We start from the raw sequence: 26,528 nt of genomic DNA, 5'->3' as shown, positions 1-26,528 counted from the left end.
GCTCCCCAGGCTGAGGTATACAATGTGCCTGAGTCTTGAGTTTACCAAGGTCCCAGGGGCAGAGTGAGGTATTTCTGAGAGGCTAAAGACACTACTTCCAGTCTCAGCTCTGGCCAGAGCTCACCAGAGGTCAAGACAACCTCTCTGACCTCACTGTCCCCACCTGGATCCCAGCTGGAGGGACAGATGGACAAACAGTATGAGGATGATTGAGAGCAACAGGGAAAATTGAAATCAAATAAATAAGTAAATAAATAAATGGGATAACGGGGGCCAAGATTAAGGTCACTCAAGAAAGACAGTTTCAACGAGAGCAATGGTTTAAACCTTTCCAACCAGAGTGACCACTGCCCAAAGGCACCCATTAGAGGGAACAGCAGGGACTGGCCATCATGGGTTCCCTTCTGTAAGTTCTGTATCCTACTTCCTGGGTGAGCCTGCTTGGATTTCTGAATCTCAGGAAGGAGCTCTAAAAGACGATAGCAGATCAAGGATTTTGCTGAGACTGTGTCTCCTAGTAACGGCAAAAGCTACACACTCATAAACATGACTGCCTACGCATGAACTTAACAAGGAAAGCATCGACAGACATGTTAAAGTGGACGAGGGAGAGTCCACGATACTTCAGCCCTACACAAAGAATCACAGGCAACTGAGGACTGTTAAGAATGGGAGGAAGAGTTATCCCCAGGGAAGAACATCTCAACTGGTCATCCCATAGCAAGTGACCAGCCCTGGAAACATACCTACAAGAAACATTTACAGAGTGAGTGGGTTATATTTAGGAATATTTATGTGTATACATATATGTATACAATAACAATTAGTGAAAAAAGTGGGCATGAATTTGAAAGAGACCAAAGAGGAGAGGGAGTATGGGAGGGCTTGGAGAGAGGAAATGGAAGGGAGAAATGATGTAAAAGCATAATAAAAAAAAAGAAAAAAAAAAAGAAAAAAATATTTTTTAAAAAAGACTGTTCCACTTTTTCTGGAGCAATCAATTAAGACACGAGCAAGAAATATCCCATGCAGACATGCTCAGCAAGTGTATGGCACACATATACCCATCTGTGAATATGTGGACACATATACCCATCTGTGAATATGTGTATGACACATCCTTGAGCTAGGCGAGTGGGTACTTTTTTGCAACTGTGTCCCCAAGTGCAGGAATGTGAAGTTATGTGTCTTATGTGTACCCACAGTACCTGCCTTCTGCCTAGATACTGTGTCCCTTTTCCTAGGCTCACAGGATAAGGGGAGGGCGCCCCAAACTCATGATCCTCCAAGGTGGCCCCAAATATGTACCCTGCTGGAGTCTGAGGGGTGTTCTTTTGGATTTGACCCACCTCACTGTTGGACTGATGTCCCCCTCTGTCGTTGGTCCTTTATGGAATTTGCAGGCCCCAGGGGTGTCCTAAGCACTGGAAAGTGATGCTTCTCCTAGGCGAGAAGCCCTCCTGAAGATCACTCACCTGACCTCCTCCAGCTGGGAACACAGGGGCAAAGCCTTCATCAGGTAACTGACGCCTTGGGCTGTAATCTTACTTCCTGTTAACCTACAAGGCAAGCAAGGATGGTAGAGAGGAATGGGGTTGCAGAAGAGGTCAAGCTAGTGATCTGTGTATATGGGACAAGGCAGGGAAGGATGTGCCAGACATCCTCAGCTGCAGATCTTGCTTGCAAGTCTTGGCTCACCCCAGCGTCTTCAGGCTCCCCAGAGTAGGCAAGCTCTTGCGTAGGGCTTCTGCAAAGGCATCCCCACACTTTCTGCCTTTAAAGCTGCAGGAGAGAAGCAAAATGGATCAGTGATGGGCAGAGCTCGGTGATTGGCAGTGCACCATTGGCGGTATCCAGGGGGACAAATGGGTATCCTTGTAGTACGAGTCATCGATGAAGTTGTTGGGAGTAGCAAGAAGTATAGCTTAAAGCACTGGCTTCATTATCTGCCAAATCAATTGTCCACACCCTTAAAAATACACTCATACATAGCGTAAATAATGGCAAGCAAACATGCATGAGTGCATGCTCATCGCTCATGTGCACCTGTGGCAGCCAGAGGATGCCGATGGTCTTTATCATTTATTTATTTATTTATTTATTTATTTATTTATTTATTTATTTATTTTCTCTCATGGATCCGGAAACTCACTCTTTAGCCTAGGGCTGGCTGACTGACAGTGAGCTCTAGGGATCCATCTGTCTCTGCCCCTCAACACTATAGTTACAGGTATGAGAGGCTATGCATAGCTTTTACGTCTGTGCTGGGGACTTGAACTCAGATCCTGTTGTGTTTACAGCAAGCCCTCTTACACACTGAGCCATCTCCCCAAACTCAAGAAACTTTCCTTAGGAAACAGAAACAACAACAATTCTCAAAACAAGAGCTAATTATCAAAATGGACTGAAACTTTAGCTGAGGGACATTTCATCTCACAAATTGATACAAAATAATTCAACTTTATATCAGTTCAAAATCAAGATCATCCCCTTTCCTTAACCTCTTTCTTTCAAAAAATGTTATCTGGTGTGCTTTTTTAATTGGGAAAGGGGGATTTGTTTCTTTTAGTCGATTATTTGTTTTCCATGTCCTTCATCTTTCTTGTGTTCAGTGTTTCAAATATGGTTAGTAGTAAAAGATTTTAAGTAATAAAACTGTACTTTAGCAAGCTGGGCTGCCTTGTTACAATGTTAGTATTATATACTGAAATGTCTAATGTGTTTTCAGTCTATTGATCCATATAATATGTTTGGAAATAAAACCTGGTGTTGATTTGCAGGAGGTGAACAAGAAATGGAGCAATAGCAGGAAAGTTTTCCAGCCAGAAATGACACAGAGTGGTTCGTGGTTCTGTTTTCAGCAATGCAATGTGACTGACTGGAAGGGATATGTCTTACTTCTATAGTAATAGACCTTTAAACAAATTCCTTCTTTCCTGACACAGGGGGCACACATGAGTCAGCTTTGATCCTGCAGCTAGGATGCCTATGGGGATGCTGGAGGAAAGACTGGGGTCCCAGCGTGACCCCATGGGGTACAGCTAGCTACCAACTTGAACCACCTGCTTCTGACTTGTCCATCACAGAGACATATGCTCCAAAAGGACTTCCCTCTGACTGTATCTGGGAGGGTTTATCACTGGAACTATAGCTTTGCTCCTTCTTTAGCTGATAGATACAGAGCCTTGGCTCTGGACCAGATGCCACATTGAGAAACCATCATTCTACCGCATTCTCCCAATGCCCTCCTGACTCATGAACTCATTGCAGGTGTGGAGAAACACCCTTAAGAGAGGTAATACATAACTTGTCCAAGGTCAAACAGCCTTGAGCAGCATGGCCAATATCCAACACTCCAGTCCCTGGTTGCCAGGGAGATATGAGAGTCAAGAAGCCACAGGCAAGAGACAAAGGTACAACTGGACTCCAAGGGCCTGATCAAGGTACAGTATATTGCACACTAAATGAGGATGGGACATTCTTTTCTGAAAGTCATGACTTGAACCCAGTCTTTCTACTAGACTGCTTGGCCTTGAACCCTCTCCAAATCCCAGTGCTCTACCCACCCTTCCCAACCTCCTTTCTGACCTGACTCACCTGAGATTCTCCACCTGCCCACATCCTACCAGAGCCTCTGGGCAGTGGGGCTCCAGTGGACAGCCATCAAAATCCAGGTGAATGGGGTTATTCCTGTGCTTCAAAATGCTGGCTAGTGCAGCCAAGTCTGCACGGGTCAGAGGGAAATTGTGGAAGGAGAGGTGGAATGGAAGGCTTTGGGCAATGAAGCTGGCCAGCTCCAGATCCTGGGTCTCAGCCACACAATGATACAATTCTATCATCTTTGGCCCTGTGAGCCTTCGGCTAGCCAACTTCCTTAGCACCTGGATAACAGCAGCCTGCCTGGAGCCCACCCAGGTTTTGTCTTGCTGAGCCAGCTGGCAGAGGAAGGTATGGCAGGTGTGGGAGGCCAGGCCTGCCAGGAAGATAGAGAGATGATCCGAGAGGCTCAGTCTACTTTTGGTCCTTAGCACCCAGTGGGAATTGAGGTTGATATACTCGATGAGCGTGTCTTGGTCCACCTCGTCACTGGCCATCAGATACAGAGCAGCAAAGAACTCCTGCAGGCTGAGGTGTACAAAAGCAAAGCCTGTTTCATTATGCCCAGGCTGGGGATGGATACAGAAGGAGGTCAGGAGACCATGGACAGCTCCAAAAGCCATCAGTTGGGGAGAGATGTCTTCCATAAAGAAGATGACCTTCCCAGTGCCCAGTCCCCTAAGAGCCACCTTTCCAAGGTCCAACAAGGATGTGTCAAGCAGAGTCCCACTGGAGCTAAAAGTTTCCATCATCTGCAGGTACAACTGGGTTATGGTGGGCAGGAGGGCTGTAGACTGCCCTGGGGAGCTTCCAGGAAGCAGACGGCGGAGGCATAAGCAGGTGACTCTGCACAATGCAGGTATTGCACACATACCCCGGAGACGTTCATTGGTTCTCATTTCTTTCAAGGCCAATTCCTGAGACAGGAGATCACTGAAGAAGTGGCTAACATACTTCTCTACCCTTAGCCCATCAAAGCCCCACATGTACACCATGGCTGCCTCTGTTGGCACACAGGAAGGCAGTTTCCCAGGACGAGAGGTGGTCATCACCCAGCAGCCCGGCAGGAGGTTCCCGTGGCAGAGGTCAGAAAAGAGGGTGAGGGCCGAGCCTGCATTTTCAGTACCCATGGAATCAGCGTGGAGAGCCTCATCCAACCCATCAAAGATCAGTAGGATTTGATGGGCATTCTCTTCTAGGTACTGAAAAACGGCATCAGGGTCTGACTCTGGGCTCACGTACAGATCAAAGAGAAGCTGGGGCAGTGTTGGCAACTGTGTGATCATGTTGAGCCAGCGGAACTCAAACAGGAACAGAGCCTGGAAGCGGTCCAGCTGACCTTGCGCCCACCTCCAGCGGAGCCGATATGCCAGAGTGGTCTTACCCATCCCAGCCTTTCCCAGTAGTACTGTCACTCGAGGTCCCTTGTGGGCCTTGAAGCTGAAGAGATCCTGGATGCTCACATCAGTGTCGTCTGCTGTGTCAGGGTCTCCTATAGTGGCTCCCTCCTGAGCATCCAGGGGTGCTGTAGCCCGGCTCCACTGAAGAATTGGAGGGATGTAAGTCTGTGGGGTATGGCATGCACCACCATGGCACCGTTGGGCAGAGGTCTTCAGGAGCTTCAGATACTTCTTGGCCAATTCTGCAAGGGGCACAGGAATGACATGAGAGGAGATGCTCTCACACTTGATACATGTCCCGGGGCCCCATGATCAGGCTCCTGCTGTCTTTGGGCACCATGGGGAGTCTTAGGCTGTCCTTATTCCCAGAGGAACTGGTTACAGAACAATATAGGTCCCCATAGCAGCCACTCACCCAGGGACCACCAGGGAGGTGGGGACGGGCCCTTGGGTCACACCTCTCACTTCCAGGGCAATATAGGTGATGTAGTTTTCAGTAAGCTGGGGGAGGTGCTTGCTTTGCAGCAATATCTATGGGAATCAGCTCTAAGAAGGTGAAGGCAAGGGCATCCTTCCCTTTAGAGGAGGCACCAAAAATTTACAGGCTTTGGAGCAGTCAATCAAACCAGGGGAACTGGGCTCCTGCTATGCCAAATGTTTTATTTCTTCCTTGGTCATTGGAAAGATTCAGCCCTGACCTTTCCCCCAGAAAAAGATGGAGCTAGTGACCTGTTTTGTACAGATGTGAATTTTCTGGTTATGCCCATGGTTGGTAGAGTGAGTGTGTGTGCACGTGAGGGCTGGGTCAAGGACTATTCCACAACACTGTTGGAGGATGAAGGTTGTTTCCCCTCTCCTCTTCCCCATAGCCTAGCCTCAGTACCCTGTGTCTACATGGGCTTCTTGCCTGAAGGTTCTCCAAGACACCTTCATCCCTCCATCCTCTCTCACCTCCAACATGCACTGAGACCCGGGTCTGAGGTCACATCAGTTCTCACCCTGGTGCTCTCACAACCTTGAGGACAGTTGAGAAGAGCCTAGATGACAAATCTGCCTTTGAGATATCCTGTCTCCTCCTCTGCTCATTCAGGACTTAGAGTCTTTTTCTCTTGGAGGCTTGGAGAACAAGCTGCTGGGCCTTTTCAGCCAGGGGCAAGGCACAGAATCAGTGATCAACCTCAGGGCAACTTTAGCCTATGCTGGGGTTCCTACTCCCATAACCCACCTAGCTGTTGCTTCTTGCTGTTCTTCCGACGGGGTGAAGACCCATAGCTCTGAAAAGGACGCTTGACACCTGGAAAGAAAAAAAAAAAAGTAAGGACATGAGGGAAAAAATGGGGACTCAGGCAACACGTTTGGGGTGCTCTGTTCCACAAGTGGGCCCAAGCAGAGAAGTATGAGACACCCTGGGGTTGTGAGCAGGCTGTTCCTATAGTTTCACCAGTAAGTTCCAGGCTCTAAGCCAGCCCACAGCGGGGTGTCCTAATCGAAATGTTCATTAGAGAAGGCACAGGTTCTGTGAGATTGAAGTTTCCAATTATTTAGTTGAGCCTGCAACTGGTCCTTGTCTATATACATCAAAATCGTGACATGACACCTGCCTTCCTTCAGTTCCATGAGGTGGGGACAGAGGTATGAGAACAGGCTCCCTAGGTGACAGCTCACAAGGGATCTGGAGGGGTGAGACTAGTCATACTCAGTCTCTTCTGGGGCGCCAAGTTATATCTCTGGTTTAAAGGCAGTGTGGCAGGCCTTGAAAGTCACAAACAGGGACGAAATGGGGCTTGGTCCACATGTGGAGCAGACATGGTGATCACTAGCCACCACTAGCTTGAGGTGAAGACTGAATAGCTCATCTGGCATCCCAAACCCTAGCCCCAAATCTCACCATGGTGAAGCTGAGGTTCAGGACAGCTCTCTTCACTTGCTCCTAGCTGCTTAGAGGAGTCTGTAAGACAGAACAGGACATATACCAATGGGAATGTGGGATACAGTGTCGTGAGGGTATTGGGTGCATGGGTAGCTCTGAGTGGTGTCTGCTCTGGGAACATCCAGAGGTTCCATGGATATAAAACTGATGCTCGTCATCTGCCAGGGAAGCAGGCGGTGCACTCTGCAGGCAGCAATGGGCGGAAGTATATATGTATAGACACAAGTGCACATGTCAATGAGAATGTTTGTCTGCACACAGCACTTCTACCGTGGCGGTGCTCCAGCGACCGGCTCGGGACGTCTGGAAAGGCAGAGCGGGGAACGCCAAACCAACTCACAGCCGGCAGTGTTACAGCCGGCAGCAGCATACACCGAATCCGAGGGAGCCAGACACTCGTCGCCGCGCTCTGCTCCACCTCTCGCAGGAGGGGGATACGCGGGGGAGAGGAAACTGGGCTGCCCCTCCCACCCCACCCTGTGGCTTCTCTCCCTCCCGGGGGAGAAGGCCGGGGGTGGGTGGGGGATGGACTGTTTCCAGTGCGCCCGGGGCATCATCGCGCTGTCAGCCCTGGGGACTGGCGGTCAGGCTCCCAGAGGCCAGGCAAAGCTGAGCGCACCGGATTGGCAGCAATGTCGGCTACCCACCCGACCTGGCTTGAAACACGGATCTGTGTGTGTGTGTGTGTGTGTGTGTGTGTGTGTGTGTGTGGTGTTCACATGCATGTGTGTGCTGTCTGCTCATGTATGTATGAGCAGGCTCCTCCCATCTCTACACTGGTAGAGCTCATGGTTGAATCCCCACTTTTTATCTAAGGACCCCTTGTCCCTTAAGTATCAGGCGCTGCTCCTCAGCGCTATGCTCAAGAAAGTGCCGAACGGAGCAGTCAAACTTTCTTGCTTATTAGTAGTGGCTAAGGTCTTGTGACTGCACTGTAGAAGTAAGTCATTTTTGTTATTGAAGGCATTTGGAATGCATGGCTCTTCTATGTCCTCTCTGTGTGACCAGATGCATCATTGGAGATTCTGAAGCTCTTCAGACCACTAGGCTGTGCTGGCAACCTTTGAACGGCCGCATGGGAGCCCTTACCATCTTTTTGGCCCCAGTCGTTCTGCAGTCGTACCTCCAGCTCCAGAGGCACATCTAGCTCGAAGCACAGAGTATAGATGAAATACTTCCAGGTGGCCGGGCCTTGGGCGAACAGCCTGCTGAGCTGACAGCGAATGACCTCAGGGTTGGAGGCCTCGTTGCTGCAGTCCTGGTCTGTGGCAGGAAGGAAGAACCTAACCTTGGCACTCAGCCATTCTGGTTTTTCGCTCAGCAGCCTCACAAGACACGCCCACAGGTTCTGATCGTCCAGTCCGTCACTCTCGGAATCCATCAGAAGCTGGCCCTGCAGAGGCGAAGGGAAACAGGTGAACTGGGAATAGTTGAGCAGGGGGCAGGTAGGTTGGAGTAAGTGGCCTGGGAGAGAGGTGGTGATGTGATGTTAGCTGTCAACCCAACTGAATCTAGAATCATCTGGGAGATGAGCTTGATGTGGGAAGATCCATCTTGACTGTGGATAGCACAATTCCCTGGGCAGGGGATCCTGGACCTTATGAAGTGAAGGAAAGGATCTGGGCACTAGCATTTATCACTCTCTGCTTCCTGAGAGCGGATTCAATGCAACCCGAAACGTCACGATGCGGCCACATGGACTGCACCCTTGAGCTGTGAGCCAGAAAACTCCAACTTGGCCTCTCCATCAACTATCAACTCTCTCCTCACTATCAACTTCAGAAATGGGCCTGCTTCTGATCCTTAACTATACTCTGGCTAAGCTGAATGCACTATCAGCTCATCAAAGTATACAGGTCTCTAAGGATGCTTAACATGGTTTCCATGGACCATATTGCTGCTTTTAGTGTGAGCTACTTTCATTACAAAGTCATCTAGCCATCCTCTAATATTGTCCTTCCTTTCTTAGTACTGTAACTCCCAACCATTCCCTGGTGATCCAGAATAGACTCGATCGCCAGTTAGATGCAGCCACATCGTGGGGGGATTGGCCTATGGGATGCAACTACAATGTTATCTGCCTTCCTTTGCTTCTGCCTTGTGACTGGGATGTTGACAGGATGGCTAGCCCTTGGGCAGCTATGTTGGGTCATGAGGTAGAAGCAGGTGCAGAGAAATGTGTGGGTAAAGCTGCTTACCTTCCCTGGAATCTGTGACTTTAGCCTTCTATTATATGACTGAGAGATACATTTCTATTTGGTTCAAAATGCATTTAAGGATTTCTGCTTATAGTGGACTGAAGTCTTAACTAACACAAAACATCTGTGTTCTCTCTCTCTCTCTAAGCTAAACTCTTTCCAAATATTTAGTTTTAGTTTTTACTTATGTGTCTGTGTCTGTGTGACTGTATGTCATATGTACGTGAGCACCTGCACAGGCCAGAAGAGGTCACTGGATTCTCTGGAGCTGGAGTTTCAAAGTAGTTCTTTGCCATCTGATGTGGGTGCTCAGATCTAAACCTGGGACCTCTAGAAAAGCAGCAAGAACTCTTAACTGCTGAACCATCTCTCCAGCCTAATGCTCCTCCTTGAGGCTGAAGCTCACCAAAAGCCTGCTGGAAAGAGTTCCAATAGAAGGCATAGGGCATTCACAAAGCAGAAGCTTAAAATAATAAGTGATATTTACAAGCTAGTAACTCCATAGGAGGCAGGAAGTGACCATGATGTGCAACTTTTTTTTGGTACTGTTTATGAACAGTTTTGAAAGTTTTCCTGGCAGGATTATTTATAATAATTAAAAACCAGAAGCAACATGAATAGCAAACAGTTGGGGTGGGTTAATTAAATGATGGTCTATGTATGCTGGAATAAGCTGTTTTTCTGTATATTTCTCTATCAACAGTGGAGATACTTAGAAAATATACATTGTGTTAGGCATGGTACTCTCTGGGTGTACTATAGGCTAGCCAATCCTCACATATGCAGAAATATCATCTCTAACTCTAGAGTGGGAGGCACACCTACGAGTTGGCCTTGCTACATCCGTTGTATATCCTGTGCAAGTGGTGACTGGGCTTATGTTCCCACTCCTTCTAGGCTCCTCTCCTCAATTAGACTTCTAGCAGTTGTTGCTGCACAGACACAGACCTTGGAGAGATGGTTCAGCAGTTAAGAGTTCTTGTTGCTTTTCTAGAGGTCCCAGGTTTAGATCCGAGCACCCACATCTGATGGCTCAGAACTGCTTTGGACTCCAGCTCCAGAGAATCTAGAGACCTCTTCTGGCTCACTCATGTCCATGATCCTCAGGCTGGGGCCACCGTTCCTGGAGACTGAATGACTCAGGCCAAGGAAGAAAGATGGAAGTGCCCAAGGTCAAATACCAAGGTCACGGGCAGAGAGGGGATCAGAACCATGATTTCTTGGTTCCTAGATCAGTAAGCTTCCAAAGCCTTGGATTCTCGGGTAGCATGAGACAAAGGCTTTGTGTGGTTTTTGCCCTAAGGTTGTATCCACTTGAGGGTATGACTTCCTTATTGGGCTATACTGTCTGGCAGCCATGTTGCCTGGAAAAGAATCACTCAGGGAATCGAGTGACTGATGAGAAGGAGGTCTGTGATAGGTTATTTTTCCATTGGTGAAATGAGCCAATTCACATCAGATTAGGATATATTAAAGGCAGGTTTATTGAGAAGCTGTTCTCAGGTGAGTTATTGACTCCAAAGGACTGAGGCCAGGGGAGTTGCCACCATGGGGGGTGGTGGAGAGAAAGAGAGAAAAGGTGCATGCAAAGAGGAGATGAAGAGAGAGAGAGCAAAATGTCTGGATTACATATGGAGGAGCCCTGGAGGCAGGGCAACCCAACCCTTGGGCTAGAAAGTTCAGGGGTGGGGGCAGGGTATGCCAGGTAGGGACTGAGGGATGGTGGGAGCATCTGGAGGCCAGGTCTGCTTTGATATGTAAAAAAAATATAAAATATACACCTCAGTCCCTTGTCTCAAGGTCTGAAACCAGTCTGGATAGGTGACACTGGTGTGACTCCTTATCCCTTCTTCAGCCTATGGGGAAACCTTGGCTTCCCCATAAGACACCAAGCTCTTTTAAACAACCATTGCTGGGACACAGGGTGTATCTTGTCATTATAGACATGGTGACTTATGTGAAAAACAGCTTTGAGGACAGGATTTCAGCATAAGACCGATGACTGAGAGCCAGGAGATGGTTACAGGCCAAGTTTACTACTAATTCTCTTGGGTGGACCTTGGGGACATCTACAAATGCCCAGCTCACCTTATTCTGGGCCTTGATGGTATCACAGGACCCCATCCTTTTGTCTGGTTGTTGAGAACTGAGCTGGCCCATGTTTGGGGGCCAAAAATGTTGTGGCCCGAGCTGCCCCATGCTTGGGGGCCAGAAATGTCTCGGACTGTTCTGCCAATGTTGGATCTGCACTGTCAAAAGCCTTGGGGGCTAAATTGTTAGAGCTTGCACTGCCCCAAGCTGTTCCAGTTTTCGGGTCCGGGTTCAGCAAGAGAGAGAGTGAGGACGGACTCGAGGAATGGAGACCAGACAGAGTGTGATTCAATCCTGTTTATTCTTCAGTCTCTCTTCTTAGTCTAAGTCCCAAGTCTTGAGTTCCTAGTCCCTAGTTCCTAGTGCCTCCAAGTTCCAAGTTTCTTCTTCCAAGTGCTAAGTGCCTAATGTCTAATAATTAACTCCAAGTTGTTCTCTAAGTTGTACTCTCCTAATGCCTAATTCCTACTTCCAAGTTGTACTCTAAGTTGTACTGTCTAATGTCTAATTCCTACTCCAAGTTGTTTTGAACTCTTCTGTCTGCCCCTCGCCTTTTATATGTCTCACTTCTAAGCCACACCTTTAAGCTACGCCTTAGGTCTTGTCTCTAAATCTTATCTCTAAGTCACACCCTTAAGTCACACACCTTTAAGTCTCACACACCCAAGGGAAAATCCTGGGTAACTAATACAAGATGTTATCAGAGTGTGCTCAGCTGTTGTAGGCTGATGTAATCAAGTCTCTTTTCAGGGTATATGGCTCAAGATGGCTGAAAGGATGATAGCTGCATTCTGTCGGCTCCCCACATCTGGTGAAATACATTTAAAAACAGCAAAGGTTTGTTTGTACAGATATTTCCAGAGCCAATATGTGGCTCAGCCTGCTGTCTTCTCCCCTGATGCATTTCAGGTCATGGCTATTCCTTTAGCCTGAGTCTGGGCCAGAGGACAAGGTGGACCAGAGCTCCCTTCTGTTCAAACATCAGGAAAACAAAGCCAGGAAACATTGATTTGGGGGCTATTTGTTACCACAGCAGAACCTAGCTGACACACTTAGTGTGACCTTGTGTTAGTTTCTTCCCTGACTGTTGTGGGGGAGTGGAGGAAGTCTTGGGTGACTGTGTCTTATTTATGTGACCACGGTTATGGCAAGCATCCCAATCCTGAAACTTATGGAAACTACAAAGCCTTTGCCCCTGGTGGGGATATAAATGTGTAAATGCAGGGCCCACGGCTTCCCCTCCTGGATGTTTATAGCCTGGGACAGCGCCCCCTACAGTGACCTCCCACTGGGCCCAGCTAACCCCTCCCCCTCATGCTATATATTGTAAGTATAGCCAAGTTCCTGATAGCACAGTAGTTGCCCTCCAGAAACCCACCAGATCCCTACTTTTCTGAGTGTGTCTGTTGTTTCTTCATTCCTGCTCTGCCCCAGGTTTTGCTCCAGGCGAAAGCTGTGCAAGACAGGGCAAGATGTGTGCCTCAGTCATTCCATCTATAAATGGGTAGAGTAGAAGCTCAAAGCTCTTCGAGATGTTCTGTGCCAATAATTTTCATTCTCATGCTGAATATTCCCCCAAGGGCAAGTTTGTTAGTTCTGGATAACCCAGTTAAGCCGGGTGACAGAGCACAACTCTCCCTAAGTGTCCAGGTGTTACAACCAGTAAAAACAGACGCCAGTACTCAACTCTCCCTAAGGGTACTTAGATGGGTGTTATGCTTAGCTAAAGTATTGTTACAGATGTTTATGTTCACCACTGGACAATGTGTAGAGAGTGAGAGACTTGAAACTCTCAGCCCTAAGTGGGGACGTCACCATCACGTCTCTCCCCTCAAGGCTCAGGAATCTATGTAAAAAGGGAGGTAGTTTTCGGTTTATTTTTGCATTGTTCATCTTAGTGATATTTGCTTGTTTTGATTTTTTTTCGTTTTTGTGGGGGGTTGTTTTTGAAGAGAGAGAGAGACAGAGAAAGAGAGAGAGAGAAAGAGAGAGAGAGAGAGAACAGAGGTGGGGGTCTGGGAGGAATCAGGGAAGGCAAAACATTATCAGAATACATAAAATATTAATTGAAAAAGGAGGAAAAAGAATGTTGATGTTTGGTTTACTTTCAAATAAGCTAAGTGGATGGGGAGCCTTGACCCTTCCTTGTGCCTGGTTGCTTTGAGTGGGAACCTGACCACTGAGTGGCCCTTCTCTTGGTAACCACAGGATTGCCATTATAGAAGGCGGGTTGCTTGAAAACTCCACAGCTGCCTGGAGGACAGTAGAGGCCTGACTCCTGCTCCAGGAGGCCCTGCTTCAGCTGCTTCCACAGTCCTTTGTCATCTCTGCTGCCCTCCACTCTCTGCTATCTCTGTCCCTAGCCTCTGTCTGGAACTTTTCAGCAGTGTTCCCGAGCCCTTCCTGTTGCAGACACCACTTCCTCCGAGGCTGCAGCTGCCACCACCTCTACCTCTGCCTGGTTGCCAGCCATATCACCAGCCCAGGCCTCTCTGCCAATGATAATAACCGTATTAGGCAAGAAAGGATCACTCCAGAGAAGCCTTTTATTGAGCACCAGGGCATCATGAGATAGTGTCTCCCCGCAGACTCGAAAGGTAAGACCGAGCCACTCTAAATGGGTAGATTAGAAGTTTGAAGCTCCTCCAGATAGTCTTTGCCTAAGACTTTCATTTTCATGCTGAATGGTGGCCAAGGGCAAGTTTGTTGGGTCTGAATACTGAAGGTCAAGAATGATAACACTGGTTGCTATTAAAGGCTGAAGGTTCCGATGCCTGGGGCTCAGACATTACCGTTTTACATCAGTAAAAGCCTGGTGTTTCACACTTTGAGAGCTGACACCAACCATATCTGCCCCCTGCTCCTGCAGAGGGCTGAGGGCTACACAAGCTGCTTAGCACCCAGTCACCAAGCCCAAAGCCAACGCCTCTACTCCAATACATGGAACTCCAAGTCTCTGGCTTCCAATGCTGTAGTTCTCAGGGCTTGGATCTGAGTATCTTTGACACTCCAAAGGCTAGGACTAGAAGAATTCTGTAGTCAAAATTTTGTAATTTATTTTTTTAAACAAAGAAGTGTTATGGGAATATGTTTTTTTAATATGTAATCATTTCGTGGGATATGGGGCTGCTCCATAGCAGCTGACTATGATTTGCTTCGTGCTCTGGCAGGGGCATGGTTTTGCCAGCTGCAGATAGTTTCTGTGAGTGTGGGACATTTGGAATTCTGGAGACCTCCGAGAATATATAAATGCTAGGGCATTGAGAGGCAGGGTTGCTGTTGGTTGAGGTTTTTTAAGTAGTTGTGTGCAAAAAGGAAACAAAAGGAGGAGGAAAAGGAGGGGGAAGAGGAGAAGGAAAAGGAGGAGGAAGAAGAGGAAGAAGAGGAGAAAGAAAGAGAAGAGAAGAAGAAGAAGAAAAAGAAGAAATTGGGTATCCTGATGGTGAGAATCAAACTTGCCCCAAGGAACTCAATAATCCTCATCAGCAGGAAGTAGTCTAATGGTTACATCTCTGACGTTCCCCTCTATCCTTTCTTCTCCCCTATCTAGGGTTAGGGGGTTAAAGGGAACAAGTAAAGGGGTGGAAAAGTGCAGAAGAGAGAAAGGAGCCCACAAAGTAGCAGATGCCAGCTACAGAATCCCTTGTCCACTCTTGGTTTCCATCTAGAGCAGCAAAAGGGTACAGCTGACTGGTGACCCAGGGAAGTGGGGTTGGGAGTCTTGGCCACAGGAAGAGAGAGAAGGAATAGATGGGAGGGAAAAGGAAAAGAGAGAAGGGGAGGAAAACCCACTTACCTTGTTTCTTGGATCATGATAGATGGTCTGGTGTCCCCATGTAGAGGGTCTCCTGAGTGTCTGGGCTTTGTCCTCTGACCCTCAGTTTATAGGCTGTTTCTATAGCCCAGGTCCTAAAGGGAGAGAAAACAGTGCTACCCTCCTCTTCCAAACCCAAGAGGAATGATACTGTGTCCAGGACTCCAGTCCCTGCCTCAGAGGACACATGACCCACAAAGGTCCTTCACCCTCACAACCAATTAAATTCTTCCTAACCAAGTTCTATATGTTCCTGGAATTGGCATAGCCCAGCCATCCTGCTTAACCAGGAACACAGGATGACCACCCATACCTCCTTTAACTAAGAGCTTGGGTGTCATAATTCCACAGTTGGATCCAACTTATTCATTTGCACGAAAGTGGAAAAATTCTTACCACAAACGCCACCTTTTGTCCTCACCCACAAAGTCCCCAGGAGGCCAACATTTAAAGCTTTCCTTTTTAAAATAGTTTAAAGCTTTACTTTCAAGTTTTTAATCCATAAAAAGGGCTGGGCATGTATTGTGTAGTCCTAGGACTTGCAAGGCGAAAGCAGAAGGGTCAGGAGTTCAAGAATATCGTCAGTTACAGAGTGAGTTCAAGATCAGCCTGGGCTACATAAGATCTTGTCTAAAGGAAGAAGATCAGGGTGAAGTCTGAGAGGTAGTCTACCTTACTGTGATACAAAGTTAATTTTCTCCCCAGTGCAGGTGGTACATCCTCAGTACCAGGGGATTCAGAGATGGATCTACTTAGATGTAACGGAGTTGAAAGATAGATCTTTAAGGAGGGACAAATGTATCTATAAGATACAGGAAATCACTGTCTCTTTTTACCCCCATGAAAACATAGCAAGCTGCTCTGAACCTTCACTGAATGTGCTGGCACCCAGATCTGGGGCTTCCCAGCTTCCGAGACTGTGAGCAATAGTTGACACCCAGACTGTGATATTCTGTAACAGCAATTTGAAGTGACTAAGACACACTTGCCTGTGACCACAGAAAGTAGAAAAAAAAAAAAAAAAAAAAAAAACCCAAATTTGATGTGTTGATGTGTATGCAGAAGGCAATGCCACTTAAAGTCAACTTGAACACCCCGGAGATGTGAGGAAGAGAACGGTCACTTGGAGAAACAAGTAAGCAGGATGTGTGTCAATAGGGTGCAAATATTACAGCGTGAGGCATTTTCAGTTAGAATCTGATATTAAGGTCTCAGACCGCAGCTTGGTGTGTAACGCATATGCGTGGATTTAGCAAGCACAAGACCCGGGGTAAACCCACAGGAACACACAAGACAGAAAAACGGAAGGCAATTTTATCAAAAGGCCATTTTGGGGATAGGCAGGCAAGCATGTGGAGAAAGCTTCCAAAGATAGTAAAGCAATTTCTAGTGTGGCCAACGCTGTTTGGAACATGGGTTAAAATAGGAAAAAAAAAAAAAAATGACCATAAGGAGTAGAATAGAGCCCAAATAAGCTACCCATTTACATAAAACTCACTAATTAAAGATATTTTCCAACAACCCAGTTAAAGAACTATTATTAAAATTTTATTTTGCTTTTTATTTGTGTATGTGGTGTGTGTGTATGTGTGTGTGTGTGTGTGTGTGTGCCTGTGGGGTGCTCTTGGCAGTCAGAAGAGGGCATCAGATCCCCAGGAGCTGGAGTTATAGGCATTAGTGAGCTTCCCAACCTGAGTTTTGGAAACTTAACTCAAATCGTCTACAGCAGCAAGTGTTTTTAAACACTGAGCCATTGCTAGCCCCTAAATAATTATTTTTAATTAAGTGTTTTTTTAAAAATGTATTTCGTGGGACTGGGGAGATGGCTCAGCAGGCAAAGATGCTTGCCACGAATCTTGGTCTGATTCCCATAGCCCATGTAAAGCTGGAAGGAGAGAACTAACTCTGTAAAGTTGTCCTCTGATCTCCACATGCCCACCATGGCACCCACACACTTACCTCTCTCTCTCTCTCTCTCTCTCTCTCTCTCTCTCTCTCTCTCTCTCTCTCTCTCTGTGTGTGTGTGTCTGTCATGTGCTCTCTCTCCCTCTCCCTCTCTAATAAACAAACAAAAACAGTTTTAAAATTGCTTGGAACTTAACATCCTGGGAACAGAGCACTTCATACCCATATAGACTGGCTATAAGGGAAACAATGGACTCTGTCTCTGTTGATAGGGATTTGAAGGGACTGGAACTCTTATATATGGTTGGCAGGGACAATACTTTGGAAACCAGTTTGGAAGTTTATCATAATCCCAGCTATGCCATTCCTGGGTCTAGACCCAAGAGCCATGAAAACACTGCCCACAAACAACTGATACTGATGTTCAGACCAGATGGCTCATTTCATTCTGAGATGCTTCACACCTTAATAAAGGTACTGGAAACAATTTATATAAACAAATGTGTTACAATAAAACATTCCTTACCTGGCCAGGCGATGGTGGCGCATGCCTTTAATCCCAGCACTTGGGAGGCAGAGGCAGGCAGATTTCTGAGTTCGAGGCCAGCCTGGTCTACAGAGGGAGTTCCAGGACAGCCAGGGCTATACAGAGAAACCCTGTCTTGAAAAACAAAAAACAAACAAACAAAAAAAATTCCTTACCATCCACTAATTTTTCTATTGGGGGAGGGAGACAATGAAATGAAAACAACACACTGGAAAAGGTGTCACATGTGACTTGGCTGCTATTAATGCTCCAATAAAACATGGAAAGACTACAACTACACAGAGAATATGGCAAAGGACACACAATGACAAGATTTAGGGGAAAAACAAATACATGTGTGCTTTATATTTATGGATAAGAGATTATTAAGAGTACTCCAGGGAAAAGCTCAGTTAAGTATCGTTACGGGTAAATTACCATGCTCCCCGAGTCACATGGTCACAGATCCCTGGGGTTATTGATGCTCCCCGAATGGCTGAGAAATAAACTTTCCTGTCCTCCATTGATGGGTGAGTCTTGTGGTTCCTTTTCTTGGAGGATGTCATAAAAGCCTGGTAGCTCATCCCAGGTCCCTCAGCTTCATCTGCATGTACTTGGTTCACATCTGACTACCTACATATGCTTCAGCTGCAGACCAAGGATGTAATCTGTCTCCTTAGCCAAGGGATGCTGAGAGTTGATGTGTAAACATCCTACTCCCTCCTCATTAGGCAGGCTCCCATTATCCATAGTATTTGCTCAATGACATACCCCTGGGATGCCTGGCTTCCCCCGACTCCATTTTCTGTCCCCATAGTGTGTGTCCCTATAGGATACCTCCGAAATGAATGAGCTGTGTTTGTCTCCAGGTTAATTTATGAAGGAATCCAAACCACAACAGGAATCCAGCCATGCGGATAAGCCGAACACCCTTCCACTTAGCATTTCCTCTGTAGCACTATCACTGTGAGACACAGTAGCATATGTGGCATAGAAAAGTAAAATGCCATAAGTGACTTACATTTATTTAGAGGGAAGGGCATACAGGATGTCCTGTAAAATGTCGAATGCATTATTCTTGGCACATAGCAACAGGACTCTCAGGGCCAGAGACAGGAAATGCTCAGGAGCTGGCCTTCAAGGTGGATGTTTACAATGTGTCAATCAGCTGGGAGCAGGGGAAAAGGCTAAATAATCCGTTTGCCCAAATTCAAGGGGTTGGAATCCAGGTTGTCAGAATTCCAGTATAGAACACGAATGGTGATTAATCTTTTGCTATTGCAGCTGAGGACAGGGGCTGGGGGGTGGGACAGTGTCCATGAACAGGAGACGAATTCTGATGCACACATATGATGCAGCTACCAGAAAGACAATGGCTAGATGAGTCGTGATGCGGAAAGTCTTCCAAGCATGCAACTAAAGAAATCTAAATTTTAAAAAGCTTTGACCTCAGAGACTTCACTACTAATGCTATACTAAGCCAGCATAATTTCTAACTGCATTCTAAGTACATGTTCTTAGGCCCACAGATGACTGTAGCTTTCACCTGTAATCAAAGAGACAATGTATCTTTGCAGCAGATAGAGACCATTACACAACTGCTAAAAATGTATACATTTACAACACAGCTCCCACGCCTAAGGCTCTGAGAACATTAAGGAAAAAGAGTGTGGGGGCGGGGTGCTAAATAAGAATGTTTCCCATCTTGTAGGCTTATGTGTTTGAATGCTTGGTCATTAGTTAGTGGAACTGTTAGGAAAGGTTCTTAAATACGTAAGCCTCCCTTCTAGCCCACCAAGCACCAGAGGAAAAGAAAGGTTATTAGCATCCAGAAAAGCTAACCTGTTTAGAAATGGTTCTTAGTGAGCCGGCGGTGGCGCAGCCCGTAAGGCGTCCGCCTGCAGAGGGCGCGGGTCCCTCTGCGTACTCTCTCTCTCTTTGTGTGTTCGAATCCCGCTCACTCCCGCCCGCCTCCTCCCACGTCTCGTGGGGGAAAAAATGGTTCTTTGGAGCAAATCTCATCTGCTTTGTCAAGAAATCAGTAGTTCAGCTCACAGAAGTCAGCAGTGGCAGCTCGATCCACTCGCAAACACTTTACGAAAAGATGAGCAGTCTAGTTTGGTAATGTTGGGACAGCAAATACAAATCAGCAGTGGTGGCATGACCTAGCAGAAATAGTCAGGCCTCGGCTGAATCGGCAAGAGTCACCAAGAGGGGACCAGGACCAGCTGGGATACCAGGAGAAGTTCTTGGCTGTGCCCCTCTCAGCGAAGACATAAAAGCAAAATGTGTTGCAAGCTAGGTGAGTAAGCAGGACCCTATCACTGTCTTATTTATTGAGTCTTGCTGAGTCTTATTTGTATTTCCTCCACGTGTTCTCCAAGGGTCTTGCCTCAACATGTGAGTCTGTCTTAGCAAAACTCTACATGAGTCTGTATCAGCTGACATCACTCTTCCAGTTGGCCGGAGTCCACAGAAGTGGCTGCCACAGCACCACCAGACGTTTTTTTGGTGTGTTTCTCTCTATGGAGTTACATACAGAGTTCAGCTATGCATTATAAGGCAAACCAATACTTGTGGGTCATGAGTGAAGAATGAGTCAGTCCTTCATTGTGAGTCCTTTCACGTACTTGCTTTAGTAAAACATCCTTTCACCTGTGTCTGCTTCAGCAAAATGTTCCTTCATGTGTCTGCCCCAGTGAAATATCCTTTCACCTGTGTCCACTTCAGCAAAACAGGCCTCTGCATGTCTGCCTTACTAAAACATCCTTTCACATGTGTCTACTTCAGAAAAAAAAACGTTCTTTGACATAACTGACTTTCCAAAGAAACCACAAGTTTCTACCTCAAAATGCTTTCTTTTTTAAGAATTCCGTTGGTCATGGTGCCTCTCACCAGTAATAAATAGATCAGTGACTAAGAGGGGAAGAAAGTTTGTAAGAGACAGAGGAACAGAAAGTATGCTAAGACATGCTCTCCTGGAAATGGGAGGGAAGCTACACTCATGATAACTCAACAATGTGGCTACTAAACAAGATCTGAACAAGTTACAGCAGCAATAGACATGTTGACTCAGAAGGGGAAATCTCACAGGAACCTACCCATAGACAACTGCAAGCAATTAAGAAATGCTGAGAGCCGGAGTGGCTGAGTGTCCTAGTTTGAATGAAAATGGCCCCCATTCTCTCCCATATTCTCTCCCATTCTCTCCCATATTCTTTTTGGGAGAGGTACTATTAGGAGGTGTGGCCTTATTGGAGTGGGTGTGACCTTGTTGGAGGAAGTGTGTCACTGGGGGTGGAGTTTGAGGTTTCAAATGCTCAAGCCAAGCCCAGTGTCACTTTCTCTTCTTGCTGCCTGTGGACCCTGATGTAGAACTCTTAGCTATCTCTCCAGCACCAAGTCTGCCTGTGTGCCAACATGCTTCCTGCCATGATGATAATGGACTAAACCTTTGAGCTGCAAGCCAGCCTCAATTAAATGTTTTCCTTTATAAAACCCTAACTAGGACAGAAGTTGGGACAAGGAACTGAAGTATTGGTATGATCGAACTGACCATGCTTTTGTCTGGAGGAATGTGGACTTTGGATTAGAAATGCAGTTGACTGTTTTAAGTGGGACTTAATGGGCCATACTAGTAGAAGCATAGGAGACAGTGGTACTAAGCATGATTTGAACTGTGGGTGTCTGGCTCAAGAGGTTTCAGAGTAGGAGAATGTTAGCATGTGGCCTAGAGACTGCTCTTGTGATATTTTGACAAAGAATGTGGCTGCTTTCTGCCCTGTCCCCCCCCCCCCAAAAAAAAAAATATGCCTGAGATTAAATGGAAAGTGATAGATTAGCAGCTTTGGCAGAGATTTCCAGACAGCCTAGTATTGACTGTGTTGCTTGGTTATTAGTGGTCACACTTATGGAGATTTATAATGAAAAGGTGCAAGCTGAGCAAGGAAACATATAAAATGTACAGTTTGAGGAGAAAAGAAGCACCAAGAAGTGTAATGGAGCTACATCCAGTACTCAAGGAGATAAACGGATTAAAGAAAAACCTGACAATAAAAGAAATAAAGGGAGTGGTGATCTCAGGGCAAGACCACCAGCAAAGCTTCCAACTGTGAAAAGGAATATTTTAAAAGTTTAGGGCTGGTTGTAACGGCAGGCTGATTTTGAGTTTGAAGCCAGCCTGGTCTACAGATTGAGTTCCAGGACATCTAAACTTAAGCAGTGAAGGAAACCATCAAAACCAGAAAGCTGGTGAAGATGTTTTTGAATGAAGAAACCATGTTCCAGCTCAAGCAAGCAGCAGAACCTGGCAGCTTTGGCCATATGGTTCTGGCTTTAGAGTCAAGAAAGGAGTTATGGAATGACCTTCCAGACTAAGGAAAGCTGTAGATGCCAGGTGTGTGGCAGGGGTGTCCTTGCATGGAGGCCTACAGAGGCCACTGCATGTTGCTGTGAAGCATGGATTTTTCTTGGAGACCCAAAAATATTGGAGTTGCCAGAGCTCTGTGGTACCGGCTGAAGAAAGCTGCTATCAGGGTAGAACCAGCCAAAGATCAGGAAGTGTGTTGCAGTCAACAGAGATGAAAGGAGTTGGAGATCTGAGGAGTGTTTTGATATCGGACATGGGGATGGGGAGTTTGGAGTTTGCCCAGCTGTTTTTCGGTATTGCTTTGGTTCAGTATTTCCTCATTATGTCCCCTTTCCTCCCCTTTGGAATGGCCATGTATATTCTGTGCTATTGTATGTTGGAAGTATGTGATCTGCTCTTTGATTTTGATTTTATGGGGGATTAAAGTTAAGAGATTGCCTTGAGTCTCAGAAGAGACTTTGAACTTTAGACTTCTAAACATTGTTGAGACTCTGATAGACTACGGGGACTTTTTAAGTTGGACTGGATGCAGTTTTGCATTATGATATGGCCACAAGCCCATGAGGGACAGGGAGTGGAATGTGTTTGTTTGAATGAAAATGGCCCTTATAGGCTCACAGTGAGTGGCACTATTAGGAGGTGTGGCCTTGTTGGAGTGGGTGTGGCTTGTTAGAGTGGTCAATACAGGTTTCAAATGCTCAAGCTAGGGTTTGCCTTCATAAGAGTTGCTGCAGTTGGCGATGGTGGCACACGCCTTTAATCCCAGCACTTGGGAGGCAGAGGCAGGCAGACTTCTGAGTTCGAGGCCAGCCTGGTCTACAGAGGGAGTTCCAGGACAGCCCCGGCTATACAGAGAAACCCTGTCTCGAAAAACCAGAAAAAAAAAAAAAAAAGTTGCTGCAGTCAGGGGTCTCTTCAGAGCAATAAACTACGACAGGAAGAATTGGGGATGAGCCCCGCAACTGGTTACCTAACACCAGATGGTCAGCTCTGAAATCATATACATACAAATAACAATAAATAAGTCCAACAAGTTGCACTTATATATTCATGCACATACATGTAGCAATAATAATTTTTAAAAAGGAGGCCATGAATTTCTTTTTTTTTTTTTTTTTTTTGAGTCACAGTCTATGTAGCCTCCTTGGCTATTGTGGGGATTTGAATATGCCTGGCTCAGGGAGTGGTGCTATCAGGAGGTGTGGCTTTGTTGGATGGAGGAAGTGTGTCACTATGAGGGCAGGCTTTGAGACCCACTTCCTAGCTGCCTGGAAGAGCCAGTTTCCTTTTGGACTGCCTTCAGATCAAGATGTAGAACTCTCAGCTCCTCCAGCGCCATGCCTACCTGGACACTGCCATGTTCCTGCCTTAATGATAATGGACTGAACCTCTGAACCTGTAAGCCAGCCCTGCTTAAATGTTGTTCTTATAAGAGTTGCCTTGGTCACTGTGTCTCTTCATGGCAATGGAAAACCTAATTAAAACAGCTATGTAAACCAGGCTAGCCTCAGATTCACGTAGATCTACCTGCCTTTGCCTCTCAAATGCTGGGATTAAAGGTTGGAGGTTGTTTGAGATTGGCAAGAGGACAAAAGGGAAAATAATGTAATTATTTTTAATTTAAAAATTATATTTAATTTTATTTATATTTAATTTAAAAATTTGGAAGAAAAAATTCTTTGATAATTGACTGATATAGGATCTCCCTCAATAACTCAGGTTGCCTGATAAGCTTTGAACTCATAATCCCATTTCTGCCTCCCACGTGCTCAGGTTACAGGTTGTACAACCGTATTTTGTTTTGTTTTATTTCTTTGTGTTTTGAGACAGGGTTTCTCTGCACAGTCCTAGCTGTCCTGGAACTTACTCTGTAGACCCAGCTGGCCTTGAACTCAGAGATCCACCTGCCTCTTCCTTCTGTGTGCTGGGAATAAAGGCATGAGTCACCACCACCTGGCAACAACTATATATTTTAATGCATATATGTGTGTATGTATAAATGGACAATGCTTGAAGGCTGTACCAGAAACTAGTGACAAATTACATCTGGAGATGGGTCCTGGGGGACACAGAGAGAGGAGAACCTTTTATTACATTGCTTGGAGCCAGGGAGCCTTGAACTGGGGAGGGGATAGGGCAGGCCCTGAGCTTGTCTGGTACCACCTGGAATTCCTCCTTATGCAAATGAGGCATTCCTAGCACTCTGGCCCTGGCCAATGATAGACACCCACTTACCGAAAGCCCTTACCCACCCTCTAAAGATTTATATAGCCTTTGTGTCCCGCCCCCCCCCCCCCCCAAATGAACTGTCTCACTGAAGCTGTCTCCTGAGAGTCTGTTCTCGTGGTCACTGTTAACCGAGCTCTCTTTTGTTTCAGGTTGGGCTCCACTTCCCCTCTCAGGATCCACCTGCTGGGATCTCCAGCCTATCACACTGCTGTGCAGCAGGGTGTGGAGGCGGAGACTGAATAGCAACCCTGTACTCTTTTTTTGTTTAAGAAAGGGTCTCATATAGCACAGGCTGGCCTCTAACACTCCGTGTAGTTGAGTATGGCCTTGAACTTCAGATTTTCTCGCCTTCATTTCTCAGGGCCAGGAATGACAGGCATACACCACCTTGCTTGGCTTCCACTGTATGTACTCCGTTGGTCACTTTGTGCCGTTAATTTTATTTTATTTGTTTATTTAACTTTATGTGTATTCATGTGTGCTTGAGCTTATGTCTGTATACCACATGCATGCAGGAGGCATTGGAGGTCACGAAGGGCATCAGATCCCCTGAAATGGGAGTTGCAGACAGTTGTGAGTCACCATATGGGCACTGTGGTCCCTTGAAAGAGCAGTAAGGGATCTTAACCGCTGAGCCATTTTTATAGCCCCTCCCTACTTCATTATGTGTATCTTGATTTTAAAAATCATATAATCATCAACATTAAAAAACCTAGAATATCAGCCAGGAGTGGTAGAGCACACTTTTAATCCCAGCACTCAGGAGGAAGAGGCAGGTGGATCTCTATGAGTCTGAGTACAGCCTGGTCTACATATCGAGTTCCAGGCCAAGGCTAGATAGTGAAACTGCCCAAAAAACAAACAACACACAGAAACAAAAAACAGAACATTCATTTCTTCAACGCATAAAGAAGGTTCATGATGTAAACACAGGAAACGGTTGGTGATGTTTATAAAAAATGAAATTCCTCATTTTGAAATCCTAAAGCGGGGAGATGTGAGCAGTGATGAAGACAGTGAATGACTGGGAATGAATATTTAAATCAAAAAGCAATTCAAACCTATCGAGAAAATACTTTATTCTACAACGCTATGGTGAATATTTACTCAACACCAGACAAATGCCCTTTGGGGTTACCTGTTTTAATTCTCAATACTCCATTTAAAATTATTTATTTAAATAAATAATTCATAAATAAATTATTTATTAAAATTATTTATTTCTCATCAAGGTAATTTATTTTGAGTCTATGATGTCCCTTGACCATATGAAGTGCATATGACTCATAAGGATGTGAGCATTGTTTAGCATCTTCACCAGCAGAGAGATGCTGATTCAAACCACACTGAGGCCAATGTGGTGGTGCACACATTTAATCCCAGCACTCAGGAAGGCACAGGCTGGCAGATCTCTGAGTTTGAGGCCAGCCTGGTCTACAGAGCTAGATCCAGGACAGTCAGGGCTACACAGAAACCCTGTCTTGAATAACAAACCGTAGTCAGAAATGGCTATCTTTGGGAAAACAGGCAACAGAACAAGCAGGAACAGGAATGCAGTGGGAGTGTAGAGTGATGTAGTAACTGTGGTATCAGCATAGAGGTGATACCACTCCCACACACATGCAAAGGATGCTAAGTCAACACACCATAGAGACAGTTGCATATCTGTATTTGTAGAAACACTATACAAATAGCTGAGTTATGTAACCAGCACTGGAGTTCTGCCATCAAAGGAACAGAGAATCCTCATACTTATTTTGATACCTCGTATGGGTTTCAATATTTCCAGGTCCCAAACTAAGCTCACGCTCACCCTTCCACAGCAGCTCACCCCTCTCTCGCTCTCTCTTCAGGAAAGGGCAGCAGCAAGCTTCCCAGGCCTCACAGCCCTTGTGGCATAATCATCCAAGTGCATTTCTTCATGGCCTTTGCCTGCACCTGGTGCCATTTCTCACCGGAATGTCTGTGCTACCCTGCCTGGTTCCCATACTGCCTGGCCCCAACATTGTTCAGTCAAAATACAAGTAAGAATCCTTCCTAATAAAACTAAGTCAGCCTCTTAAGGTTTATTTTGAGTCAGGATGTCCTTGAACTCCTGACTCTCTTGCCTCAGCCTCCTGAGTAACTTATAAGCACACTTGCAAAAAGCCAACTTGATAACTTGATAACTTTCTCATTGTGAGGCTAGAGAGATGGCTCAGTGGTTAAGAGCACTGGGTATTATTCCAGAGGACCCAAGATCAATTACTAGCACCCACTGCAGGTGGCTCACAACCACCAGTTACCCCAATTTCTGGGAATTAAGCACCTTTTTTTTTTTTAATCGTTTTTCCCTTAATTTAGCTAGTTTGCTTTATTTCTTTATTGTTTTTTCTTTTGTTTATTTAGTTTTTTGTTTTGTTTTGTTTGAGGAAGATTCTCATTAAGAAGCCCAGGCTATCCTCACATCCAAGATCCTCCTGCCTCAGT

General features: G+C 46.1%; 1 protein-coding gene across 4 annotated transcripts in view; it reads right to left on the bottom strand.

The window, feature by feature from the left end:
* Positions 1-26,528, bottom strand: part of Nlrc5 (NLR family CARD domain containing 5) — an 84,583-nt gene that overhangs the window by 46,113 nt on the left and 11,942 nt on the right. For all 4 annotated transcript variants that reach the window (XR_013104849.1, XM_034522718.2, XM_076915659.1 and 1 more), the window contains exons 3-9: positions 15,013-15,125; positions 8,017-8,320; positions 6,886-6,945; positions 6,223-6,291; positions 3,598-5,239; positions 1,699-1,782; positions 1,476-1,559 (exon numbers count right to left, since the gene is read on the bottom strand). Coding sequence is in view for 3 of the 4 variants with exons in the window: in XM_034522718.2 (XP_034378609.1) it covers positions 1,476-1,559; positions 1,699-1,782; positions 3,598-5,239; positions 6,223-6,291; positions 6,886-6,945; positions 8,017-8,308 (2,231 nt within the window). In the remaining variant the exon portion in view is untranslated. The remainder of the gene's footprint in view (positions 1-1,475; positions 1,560-1,698; positions 1,783-3,597; positions 5,240-6,222; positions 6,292-6,885; positions 6,946-8,016; positions 8,321-15,012; positions 15,126-26,528) is intronic.

Source organism: Arvicanthis niloticus, chromosome 18, assembly GCF_011762505.2.
Source record: "Arvicanthis niloticus isolate mArvNil1 chromosome 18, mArvNil1.pat.X, whole genome shotgun sequence".
NCBI classification, from domain to species: domain Eukaryota; kingdom Metazoa; phylum Chordata; class Mammalia; order Rodentia; family Muridae; genus Arvicanthis; species Arvicanthis niloticus.
The sequence above is the reverse complement of the archived record's forward strand: the minus strand, read 5'-3'. Positions and strand labels throughout refer to the sequence as shown.